Raw genomic sequence first — 13,530 nt, 5'->3', positions numbered from 1 at the left:
AGATGTAGAGGTAAGAAATCAAATCATTAGATCCTCTCATTTCCAGGGATCTTTCAAGGAGTACGATATGTTTTTTTTCTTCCATTATAGCAGGAAGATTCTTTTCCTATATTATTAATGAAAAATTTCACCGCATTTTAAAATATCACTTTATTATCAGCTCTTTTAAAATTATATACTTTTATAATTTTATATTATTAAAATAATATTATTAAAAATTATCAAGTCACAATCTAATGATCAATTTATATTATATTTCTATAAAGTATTCGATCTTTAACATTTGAGTAATTATAGCTTGAAACCACACATTGACATTAAACACCTCTTCTCAATATTGTTTCTTCCCTCTTAGGTGCTAGAGTAAGTATTGAGGGAACAGTTATGTTAAAGAAGGTAGAAAATATTGATTTTTCCAAACTGCATACATTTGAAGAAGTGACAGCTGCAGCTAGCAATTCAGAAACTGTTCGTCAGCTAGAGGAGGTGCTGATGACATGGTATAAACAGATTGAACAGGTGAGCTAACTCAAGTAATTACATCAGATATGAGTCGTAATTCTCATCTGTGTCCTAGCCATTGCATTTTGTCCCTAAAAGTAAGGGGAAGAGGAGTCTTCCGGATTCCGTTATGAAACTTAGCCTATTCTTGACTCTAGTGCAAAATCGTTGTTCTCTATGGGCACTGAAAATCACTTTTAATTATTTCTCACTTTGAAGGAGGGAACCATAACAATATGGGTTGAGAATGGAAAAATGAAGAATTAGGAATAGCCAGCATTCATCTCCAATATTTTATATATTGTTTATTCTCTTCATAAGAGAAAGGAAGAGGATACAATGGAGTGACTATAGTCACGGTGCTAGACACTAAATAAATAGCTCTTGGTTGATCAATGGAATTGTCTGTGTTGACCAAGAGGTTCAAACTAGGCTCATCATGTCAGTATGGCATTGGTCAAATTTTTCTCTGTCAGTAGGAAAAGCTGCAGTAGGAATGGGGCATATGTCAACATTCTGAGAGGTGCCAACTTACCCTATACATACTGCCCCAAATCAGGTACTATGTAATTGCTCTAAACTGAAAGAGGACACTAGGAGCCAACTCACAAATCTCTAGTTCATGAGCATAGGACAGTGGAACTAGAGAAGAAAATCTTCAGTTAAATGAAGACTAAGGTAAAAAAATCTTGACCAAGCAAGAGTTAGAACATTTTCAATTTTACCTCTCTTAGAACTATGTTAGAAGGAAGGAGGTGCAGTTGGAATGGAAAAATTGGAGGACTTTGGAAACTCCAGTGGGGCCTGTAGTGCTGGCCCAGAATTTGTTCTAGGTGTCACTAGGAAATTGAAGTGGGTAACTGAGCACCACAGGACTTCTGTACTCACCTACTATGTCACTGGGGGAAGGAGGAGTTGTAACCCATTACGGAAATCAGGCTCTGTCCTACACAATGGCTGAGGAGATCCTCTCTAACTATTATGATCAATCAATACAGATTTTCTTTCATAAAAATGAGCAAACAAAAGAAAATAGCTTGAGATTTAGGGAGATTTAGCAACTTGAAATAAGAAAATCAAGTTGCGCAATTGTAGCAGATGGCTCCAATTAAGCAGAATCAGTGCAAGAAATAGGAAAGATCTTTAATCTAAAATAAAAATCTGAACTGTGATGTCTAAAATAAACTTTGACCAAAAAATAAATAGATTAAAAAAAATAAACCTAAATCTTGACCTTGACCTCTTGTCATACACAAAAATTAATCAAGATGGATTGTAGACATAAATATGAAAACTAAAACTTAAAAAACAGATACATGCAACAACATGGATGAATCTCAAAGATGCTTTGAGTGAACAAATGCAACCTTAAATAAGTAAGGTGAAAAGTAAAATGAAACCTATAAATGAGCCAGAACACAACATAAGACTATATTAATATGTTCTTAAGATACAGAACCCAGAAGCCATGAAAGAAAAAAACTGACATGATTTGAGTATGTAAAAAAAATGTAGTAACTTCCATATGGCAAAAATTACCATGAGCAAAACTAAAAAAGGGGCACCTGGGTGGCTCAGTCAGTTAAGCATCTGCCTTTGGCTCCGGTCATGATACCTGGGTGGTGGGATTGAGCCCCATGTCGGGCTCCCTGCTCAGTGGAGAGCCTACTTCGCCCTCTCCCCACCCCCAACTCGTGCTCTTTCTCACTCTCACTCTCTCTCTCTCTCAAATAAATAAATAAAATCTTTAAAAAAACCCTAAAAAATAAATGACCTTCTGGGAGAAAATATTATCAGCAAAAATAACAAAGAGTTAGTATCCATAATATATAAAGAACTTCTATAAATCATTAATAAATGGGCAATAGAGAGAAAAATAGGCCAAGGATATGAGCAGTGTCATTTAAGGAAAGTATATGAAGATATTTGACCAAGGGAAAAAAAAGGGGGGGACTTGGGAGTATCATGATATCTTCAAATATTCGATGGGATTTCATGTCAGGTTAAACTCGCACTGTATGGCCCTAAATGGCAGAAGTAAGACAGAGTATGATGGCTATAAAGAGAGAGATTTTTAATTTTGAAATCAGGATAACTTTTTCACAGAATCCTGTCCACACAAAAAATTGGAATGTGCTGCATTCCTGAAAGTATCCACTTTGAGGCTGATTACTATCTATGAATAATGTTGTAACAGAAATTAAACATCAAAAGGGTTGTTTGATTTAGTTGATTTTTAAGGTCCATTTTCATTCCTTAATTCAGTGATTCAAGCTATTTAGACTTCCAGCTATTTAAGAAAACTTGAAACTATGTCTAGTATCCCCTATTTAAGAAGGTAGGGAAGATTGTGATAAGATTAGGGAAGAGTTCCATAAACCATGGTTAAAATTAAAAGCAATAATGACTTCTTGGATTAAAGAAAGAACCTTCGTAGGTCTAAAAAATCAACTCTGTATTTTACCTCTTTGTATTCTTAAAATATTCCATCACAATTTAAATTATGTCAAGTTATGGGGTGCCTGGGTGGCTCAGTCAGTTAAGGGTCCAACTCTTGGTCTAAGCTTAGGTCTTGAACTCAGGGTTGTGAATTCAAGCCCCATGATTGGGCTCCATGCTGGGTGTGGAGCATACTTAAAAATAAATAAATAAATAAATAATGTAACATTCTAGCCACTGGAGGTAACTAAGTTAAAGCTGGATTACAATTTGTAACTAATAAATTTACATTAGAATGTAAAACTTCCACATGACTAAAGACACCATACCAAATTAAGATGTAGGACACAATGCAGACCAACAGAGGATTAACATCTGGGAAATATTATTTCATAAAAAGTACAGAAAATAATATAACAATGACTCGTGAAACAATGACTCCTGAGATTAAACAAATACTGTTTGCCACATTTGCTTCGGATCTGTTTTATTTTCACAATAGCCTCCAACCCATCCCTTTTCCCACCCTCTATATTACCACTGTCCTGATGATATTGTCTTCTCTCATTCCCCTGAAAGTTTCACACTTTCATTGCATTTGCATATTTATAAGCTTTAAATTATATATACATTATACATAAATACAGAATATATATTTGTGATTAAAATCTTTACACAAATGGTATAACACCATTAAATATGATTTTACAAGTTTTTTTTTTTTCCATTTAACATTCTCTTTCATCTACATTGGTACAAGTAAATTACTACTGTCTGGTATTCCTCTATAAAGAAATCAGTTTGCTATATAAATTTTCACACATTAAAGACACATTTAAATCATGTCTAATATGCTGTGTTTAAGGAGGTAAAGAGGTTTATTCATCCATTCCCTCAGAAAGACAGTTGTTCTTTTCTTTCTTCTTCTTCTTCTTTTTTTTTTTTTTGGCTATTACAAACAATAATAATACACATTCAATGAATACCTGTGTTCAGATCTCCTTTGCACATATACCAGATTTCTCAGTGGAATTGCTGAGAGCAATAGTATATATATCTTTATTGGATATTACAAAGCCCTCCAAGTAGTGGTTATATTAACTTATTTTATTTTTACAGAAGCATATGAGAGTTCCCATTTCTTCAAATCTTTTGTTACACTTGGGATTGTTAGATTTTTAATCTTTGCCAGGATGTTGGGTGTGAAATGATATCTTATTTTGCATTCCTCTGACTATACTGAGGTTGAGCATGTTCAATGGCTATTTAGGTTTCTTCTTTGTTGAGTTGCTTGTTCACATCCTTTACCTAGTTTTAGTTCAGATTGCTCCATGATATCTTACTGAAATGTTGGAGTTTAAATAATATTTCCCAGATGTTAATCCTCTGTTGGTCTGCATTGTGTCCTACATCTTAATTTGGTATGGTGTCTTTAGTCATGTGGAAGTTTTACATTCTAATGTAAATTTATTAGTTACAAATTGTAATCCAGCTTTAACTTAGTTACCTCCAGTGGCTAGGAACTTTGTGCTTTTTGTATTTTATTTAAGAAACCCTTGTTTAGTATTATGAAGATATTCTCTTAAGTTATTTATTTTAAATAGTGAAACCTACAGAAATGAATACAATAAAAGAAACAAATTATTATAAAACAAACCTTCATGTAACTTTTTGCACAAGTTAAGAAGCAGCATTACTAGCACCTTACAATCTCCATGCAGCCCTCTTCCCAGTTTCAACTCCCTTTTCTTTCCCCTAGTGGTAACCATTTCCCTGACAATTATGATATTTAGTTGCATGCTTTTCCTTTATCTCCTATATTTTCTTTAAAAGCTTTGCCATGTTGTTTTTAATATTTAGGTTTTTAATTCATCTGGATTTATGTGTGTGTGTGTGTGTGTGTGTAGGGTAGGAATCTAATTTTGTCTTTTTCCATATAGTTAGCCAATTGTCCCCAAAATAAGCTGTTTAGTTAATAGCCCATTATTTCCTTTTTTAAAAAATTTTTCTTTAAATTAATTAATATTTAGTGTATTATTAGTTTCAGAGGTAGAGTTCAGTGATTCATCAGTCTTATATAATACCCAGTGCTCATTACATCACGTTCCCTCCTTAATGTCCATCATTCAGTTACCCCATCCTTATACCCCTCCCCTCCAGCTACCCTCAGTTTGTTTCCTGTGATTAAGAGTCTCTTGGGGTGCCTAGGTGGCTCAATCAGTTAAGCGTCTGCCTTCAGCTCAGGTCATGATCTCAGGGTCCTGGGATTGAGCCCCGTATTGGGTCCCTACTCACTGGGGAGCCTGCTTCTCCCTTTGCCTCTGCCTCTCTCTCTCTGTCAAGTGAATAAATAAAATCTTTTTTTTTTTAAAGAGTCTCTTATGCTTTGTCTCCCTCTCTGATTTTGTCTTGTTTCATTTTCCCTACCCTTTCCCTATGATCCTGTTTTGTTTCTTAAATTCCACATAAGTGAGATCATATGATAATTGTCTTTCTCTGATTGACTTATTTCGCTTAGCATAATACCCTTGAGTTCCATCTATGTCGTTGCAAGTGGCAAGATTTCTTTTTTGATGGCTGCATAGTATTCCTGTGTGTGTGTGTGTGTGTGTGTGTGTGTGTGTGTGTATCACATCTTCTTTATCCATTCATCTGTTGATGGGCATCTGGGCTCTTTCCAGAGTTTTAGGCCATTGTTTCCTGACACTCTTTTAATATCACTTCTGTAATATATCAAATTTCAAATCCCACTGTCTATCCCACTGGTGTACTTATTTGGGTTTTGCACTCATGTAATACTGCTTTCATTTCTGTAGTTTTTTACTAAATCGATATTTGGCCTGGCAAGTCCCTTTCTGTATTTTTCTTCAAAATTGCATTGATTATTTCTGGTTAATTGTTCTTCCAAATTAATTTTAAGACTAGTTTGTCAAGTATCACAAAAAACCCTATTGAGATTTTGACTGGTTTTCATTGAATGTATACATTAATTTAGAGAAAATTTTCATCTTTATATGGTTGAATTTTTCCATCCATGAACATGGCATCTCTCCATTTTTTTTAGGTTTTCTTTTGTATGCTGAAAGTAAGTTTTCTAATTTTATTCACAAAGATATTGCACATCTTTGCTAATCTCTAGATATCTTATCATTGTTGTTATTTGTTATACCAAATGCTCTTTTTTTAGAAATTACATTTTCAGATTGCTAGATGGCTTGTAGAGAAATGCTACTGATGTTTATGAATACATGCAGTAACCTTACTGAATTATTCACTTTTACTAAGTGTAAAAGTTTATCTTTAGATATTCTTGAATTTTAAAAATGTGACCAACCATATCATCTTTGATTATGCCATTTTTGTTTTTTCATTTCCAATTCTTAGGCCTTTACTCTACTTATCTTCTTTGGAGACCTCCATTACCAGGTTGAATAGAAGTGGGCAGTGTTAGTGGCAAACTTGTGTTGTCCTTGGTTTTAAAGTGATATTTTCTAAAATTTCATCCTTAGGTATGAGTTTGCTGTAGATTTTTGGTAGATACTATTTATCATGTTAAAGAAGTTCCCTTTTGTTCTCAGTTTTCTAAGAGTTTTTAATATTATTCAGTGTTATGTATTTATAAGCTTCCTTTGAAAAGATGCAAATAATGAGGTTTTACCAAAGAAGAAAGTAACATTTCTATATTCTCTGAGTTCTTTTGATTGCAGGTACTTATTGAGAGTGAGCAGATGAGAAAAGAAGCTGATGATTCAGGTCCACTCACCGAATTGGAACACTGGAAACGCATGTCAGCCAAATTCAATTACATTATTGAACAGATTAAAGGGCCAAATTGTAAGGCTGTCATAAATGTGCTTAATGTTGCACACTCCAAACTGTTGAAGGTAAAAGGCCTTTTATTTTAAAATTTGTTATGTTTCCGAACAACCAACTGGAAAATTACCCTTCTTGAACTGCTTTTTCACATCATATACTGAAACCATATACTTAGAAGTGTTAAACTTTGAGTAAGGCTTCCTTATATTCCACTATTATTTCCCAAAGAAGAAAAAGAAGTATAGAAATAAAGATTTATTTCTCAGTATTTTTTAAAAAGATTTTATTTAATTATTTGACAGAGAGAGAGACAATGAGAGAGGGAACACAAGCAGGGGGAGTGGGAGTGGGAGAAGCAGGCTTCCTGCCAAGCAGGGAGCCCAATGTGGGGCTCAATCCCAGGACCCTGGGATCATGACCTGAGCCGAAGGCAGATGCTTAACCGACTGAGCCACCCAGGTGCCCCTATTTCTCAATATTTTCACACCAATTTTGGCAATACTCCTATGGGGTGATTGCCATTTACTTTTAATTTGTTTTTGAAATTGTGAATCAATAGAGGCTCAGGGTGGTAAAGAACTACATAGAAAGTCAAAAGCAAAAATGTGCTGTCAGTATACATCTCCTGTCCACTATTACACAGCTTGGTTTGATTCTTTCTAGATTGTTTTCTTTTGCTGTATTCTTCCTTAAAAAAGATCTATATCTATCTACATCTATATCTATATATCTGTATCTGTATCTTTCTATCTGTATGTATATCCTATTCTCAAAGACCCAAAGTAATATAATGTCACAAATAAGTAAGCTAGAAAAGTTGTTCCAGATAAGCAAGTCCAGTTTAAGCCTACAGACAGGATGTTAATTACAAACAGAATGAGCCTTCAGTTGTAGTAAGTCATTTAAAGTATTTATAATAACCTTAAGTCTTAAATTATATAAGAAAAAGATATGTCATTCACATTTAGTATCAACTACTTTAGGGAAGCTAGCTTGAATTTCTTGATTAAAATTAAGTAAAGTGATATATTTGGATGTTTCATGGTATTCTTATACATTTTTTCTTAGAATTGGCATGATTTGGATGCAAGAATAACAGATACAGCAAATGAATCAAAAGATAATGTCAGATATTTGTACACTCTAGAAAAAGTATGTCAACCTCTATATAACTATGACCTAGTAAGTATGCTTTTTAAAGTGTAGTTTGAAAAATAACTCATCTTAAAGTAGCTTTATAATATATGTGTATTGGGAAATATACACTGCAGACAAGTTATTTAAAAGATATACTTTCCTGTTACATAGCCATCATGAATTAAAAACTCATTTAAACCTGATATTGATATTATCATGAGTATAATCTCATTTGTGAGTTTAATTAATTAATGCATTGATGCATAACAAATTATCCCAGACTGACTGACTTCAAGAAATAAGCATTTACTACATCACAGTTCCTGTAGGTCAAGGATCCAGGCATAGCAGAGCTTGAGTACCTCTGCCTCATGGTATCTCATGAAGTTGCAGACAAAACTGTTAGCTAGGAATGTGGTCTCACTGTAGTGGAGGCTGACAGCTGGAGGGTCCACTTCTAAGCTCACTCACATGGTTGTTGGAAGGCCCTAGTTGCATAGCACATGAGCCTTTCAATAGGGTAACTTGCTTCCCTTAGGGTGAATGATCCAGAAGTGAGCAAGAGAGAGTACCCAACCAGCATTATCCTGATATCAAAGCACTTACAAGAAAAGAAAATTACAGGTCAACATCCTTGATGAATGTAGATGCAAAAATTTTCAACAAATACAAGCAAACAAAATTCAACAGCACATTAAAAGGATCATACACCTGACCAAATGGGAATTATTCCTGGGATGCAAAGATGGTTCAACATATGCAAATAAATACATGTGATATACAGAATTAATGAAATAAAAGAAAAAATCATATGATCATTTCAATACATGCAGAAAAAGCATTTGATAAAATATAACATCCTCTCATGATAAAAACTCTCAACAACTTGAGTACAGAAGGAATGTACTTCAACATAATAAAAGCCATATATGACAAGCCCATAGCTAACATCATACTCAACAGTAAAAACTGAAGGCTTTTTCTCCAAGATCAGGAACAAGAAAAGAGTGTCCACTTTTGCCAATTTTATTCAACATAGTACTGGAGGCCCTAGCTAGAGCAAACAATAAAAAAGAAATAAAAGGCATTCAAATTGGAAAGGAAGAAGTAAAGTTGTTTCTGTTTGTAGAAGATATGATATTGCATATGGAAAACTCTGAAAAATCCACCAAAAACTGTTAAAACTAATAAATTCAGTAAAGGTGCAGGATACAAAATTACATACAGAAATTAGTTGCATTTCTATGGACTGACAACAAAACATTTGAAAAGAATTAAGGAAAACAATCTCATTTACAATATCATAAAAAAAATACTCAGGAATAAATTTATTCAAGGAAATGAAAGCTCTGTACCCTGAAAGCCATAAGACGTTGATGAGAGAAAATGAAGAAAACAAAAATAAATGGAAAGATATCCCATGTTCATGGATTGGATGAATGAATATGTTAAAATTTCCTTACTACCCAAAGCCATCTATAAATTCAATGCAACCCTATCAAAATTCCAATGGCAATTTTTTCAATAATGGAAAAAAATCCTAAAATGTGTATGGAACCACAAAAGACCCCCACTAGTGAAAACAATCCTGAGAAAGAAGAACAAAGCTAGAGACATTGCACTTCCTGATTTCAAGCTATACTGCAAGGCTATAGTAAGCGAAAGTGTATGGTACTGGCATAAAAATAGACATATATACCAATTGGACAGAAACAAGAGCCTAGAAATAAATCCTTGCATATATGGTCAAAAAAATTGACATGGGAGCCAAGAATATTCAGTGAGGGAAGAATAGTCTCCTCAGTAAATGGTATTGGGAAAACTGGATAATCACATGCAAAAGAATGAAATTAGATCCCTATCTTATATTGCTTACAAAAATTAACATGGAATGGATTAAAAACTTAAATGTAAGACCTAAAACCATAAAACTCCTAGAAGAAAACACAGGGGGAAATCTCCATGACACTGGTTTTAGGAATGATTTTTTTGGATATGACACCAAACATACAAGCAACAGAAGCAAAAATAAGTAAGTGCGACTACATCAAACTAAAAAGCTTCTACACAGCAAAAGAAATAATCAACAAAATGAAAAGGCAACCTGTGGAATGGGAGGAAATACTTGCAAATGGTATGTTAGATAAGGAATTAGTATTCAAAATAGGCAAGAATTCATTCAACTCAGTAACAAAAAACAACCAATGCAATAAAAAATGGGCAGAGGAACTGAATGGATGTTTTCTCAAAGAAGTTATCCAAATCAATGAGTACATGAAAAGATGCTCAACATCAGTAATCAGGGAAATGCAAATTAAAACCACAATGTGATATTACCTCACACCTCACACTTATTAGAATGGCTATCATCAAAAAGATAAGAAGTGCTGGCAAGGATGTGGAGAAAATGCAACCCTTGTGCACTGATAGTGGGAATGTAAATTGATGCAGCCACAATGGAAAACAGTATAGAGGTTCCTCAAAATACTAAAAATAGCACTACCATATGATTCAGCAATTCCACTACCAGGTATCTATCCAAAATAAATGAAATTAGGATCTTGAAAAGATGCACTCCCATGTTCTTCACAGCATTACTCATAATAACCAAGATATGAAAGAAACCTAAGTATCTATCACTGGATAAGTGGATAAATATTATATATAAAATATATATATATTATGTATATTTATGTTTTTATTTATTTATATATGTAATGGAATATATATATATATATATATATAATGGAATATTATTCAGCTATAAGAAATGCTGCCATTTTTGACATACATGGACCATGAGGACATTATGTGAAGTGAAATAAGTCAGACGGAAAAAGACAAATACTGTATCTCACTTACATGTGGAATCTAAAAAAGTCAAACTCATGGAAACAGAGTAGAATGTTAGTTGCCAGGGCTGGGAGTGGGGGAAATGGGAAGATGTTGGTCAATGGGTACAGAATTCCAGGTATAAATCAGGAAGTTTTGGGAATCTAATGTACAGCATGGTACCTTTTAGCCTTTCTTTAGATAGAGGGGAAGTCAGGGAAACTGTATTTGTTGAGAACTTAGGGCAGTGTTTCCCACTTTTGACTGGGTGTTGTCTCTTTTGTGAATCACATGTAGGCAGGAGAGTTGCCCAGACAGTTGTTTTTAAAGATGCTCACCATCTTGGGAACCCCTGGCCTTTTACTATAGGCATTGTACTACATAATTTCCGTGTATTTTCATTCTGTATGCACAACAATCCTCATTTTAAAGATTAGGAAACAAAATTTGGGTATTTCTAGAGCTGTAAGTCATGAGACTGAATTTGAATCCAGCACTCTTTGGCATTATGCATTGTATTTGTTTCTACTTCTCCATGCTGCTTCTTCAAGATATTCTCTAAGTTAAAATGCTTTCAAAATAATTTATATTAGTGTCTGATACACATATTCAGCATTCTCCTGTCTAATTTTTGAAGAGATAGTCAAAGCCTCTACACACACACTGCCATTGGCTATGTGGTTTGGTTGACCAAACTTTTGGGGGCAGGGTAAATGCTGGTTTCATCCTAGAGGCAGGGAAAGAGGAAGAGTCTATGTTCCATATCACTTAGATTTGGCTAAGAGTGATGTGTTTAGGGGTGGTTCATACCCCTCCCAAGAGGGCATGTGTAGCCAAGGAGTTTAATGTGGGTGGGGAGGGAAAGACATGGGGTTGAGAGCCTTGAGCAGGTGCAGTTCTTACAACCATGCAGGAATCCATCCTCCATGAGAGAGAATAGGAAGACTGCCAGGAGCTGTCTTTTTTTTTTTTTTTTTCATTTTTAAAATTTTATTATGTTATGTTAATCACCATACATTATCTCATTAGTTTTTTTTTTTTTAAAGATTTTATTTATTTATTTTGAGAGAGAGAGAGAATGAGAGAGAACACGAGAGGGGATAGGGTCAGAGGGCAAAGCAGACTCCCTGCTGAGCAGGGAGCCCGATGCGGGACTCGATCCCGGGACTCCAGGATCATGACCTGAGCCGAAGGCAGTCGCTTAACCAACTGAGCCACCCAGGCGCCCTATCTCATTAGTTTTTGATGTAGTGTTCCATGATTCATTGTTTGCGTATAACACCTAGTGCTCCATTCAGTACATGCCCTCTTTAATACCCATCACCAGGCTAACCCATCCGCCCACCCCCCTCCCCTCTAGAACCCTCAGTTTGTTTCTCAGAGTCCATAGTCTCTCATGGTTCATCTCCCCCTCCGATTCCCCCCCTTCATTTTTCCGTTCCTACTATCTTCTTCTTCTTCTTCTTTTTTTTAACATATAATGTATTATTTGTTTCAGGGGTACAGGTCTGTGACTCATCAGTCTTACACAATTCACAGCGCTCACCATAGCACATACCCTCCCCAGTGTCTATCACCCAGCCACCCCATCCCTCCCACCCCCCGTCTCCAGGAACCCTCAGTTTGTTTCCTGAGATTAAGAATTCCTCATATCAGTGAGATCATATGATAAATGTCTTTCTCTGATTGACTTATTTTGCTCAGCATAATACCCTCGAGTTCCATCCATGTCATTGCAAATGGCAAGATCTCATTCCTTTTTTTTTTTTTAAAGATTTATTTATTTATTTATTTGAGACAGAGAGAATGAGAGAGACAGAGAGCACATGAGAGGGGGAGGGTCAGAGGGAGAAGCAGGCTCCCCGCCGAGCAGGGAGCCCGATGCGGGACTCGATCCTGGGACTCCAGGATCATGACCTGAGCCGAAGGCAGTCGCTTAACCAACTGAGCCACCCAGGCGCCCCATGATCTCATTCCTTTTGATGGCTGCATAATATTCCATTTTATATATACACCACATCTTCTTTATCCATTCATCTGTTGATGGACATCTTGGCTCTTTCCATAGTTTGGCTATTGTGGACATTGCTGCTATAAACATCGGGGTGCACGTACCCCTTCGGATCCCTACATTTGTATCTTGGGGGTAAATACCCAGTAGTGCAATTGCTGGATCATATGGTAGCTCTATTTTTCAACTTTTTGAAGAACCTCCATACTGTTCTCCACAGTGGCTGCACCAGCTTGCATTCCCACCAACAGTGTAGGAGGGTTCCCTTTTCTCCACATCCTCGCCAACATCTGTCATTTCCTGACTTGTTAATTTTAGCCATTCTGCCTGGTGTGAGGTGGTATCTCATTGAGGTTTTGATTTGGATTTCCCTGATGCCGAGCGATGTTGAGCACTTTTTCATGTGTCTGTTGGCCATTTGGATGTCTTCTTTGGAAAAATGTCTGTTCATGTCTTCTGCCCATTTCTTTTTTTTTATAATCTTTTTTTTTTTTTAAGATTTTATTTATTTATTTGAGACAGAGAGAATGAGAGAGAGAGAGCACATGAGAGGGGGGAGGGTCAGAGGGAGAAGCAGGCACCCTGCCGAGCAGGGAGCCTGATGCGGGACTCGATCCAGGGACTCCAGAATCATGACCTGAGCCGAAGGCACTCGCTTAACCAACTGAGCCACCCAGGCGCCCGTCTTCTGCCCATTTCTTGATTGGATTCTTTGTTCTTTGGGTGTTGAGTTTGATAAGTTCTTTGTAGATTTTGGATACTAGCCCTTTATCTGATATGTCATTTGCAAATAT

The 13,530-nt window shown here is 35.7% G+C and overlaps 1 protein-coding gene across 1 annotated transcript in view; it reads left to right on the top strand.

Moving 5' to 3' along the window:
* DNAH8 (dynein axonemal heavy chain 8) overlaps window positions 1-13,530 on the top strand; it is a 385,593-nt gene that overhangs the window by 32,962 nt on the left and 339,101 nt on the right. The window contains exons 6-8 of the mRNA XM_021684619.2: window positions 356-519; window positions 6,648-6,824; window positions 7,825-7,938. Coding sequence (XP_021540294.2) covers window positions 356-519; window positions 6,648-6,824; window positions 7,825-7,938 — 455 coding nt within the window. The remainder of the gene's footprint in view (window positions 1-355; window positions 520-6,647; window positions 6,825-7,824; window positions 7,939-13,530) is intronic.

The sequence above is a fragment of the Neomonachus schauinslandi genome, chromosome 8 (assembly GCF_002201575.2).
Source record: "Neomonachus schauinslandi chromosome 8, ASM220157v2, whole genome shotgun sequence".
NCBI lineage: Eukaryota > Metazoa > Chordata > Mammalia > Carnivora > Phocidae > Neomonachus > Neomonachus schauinslandi.
The sequence above is the reverse complement of the archived record's forward strand: the minus strand, read 5'-3'. Positions and strand labels throughout refer to the sequence as shown.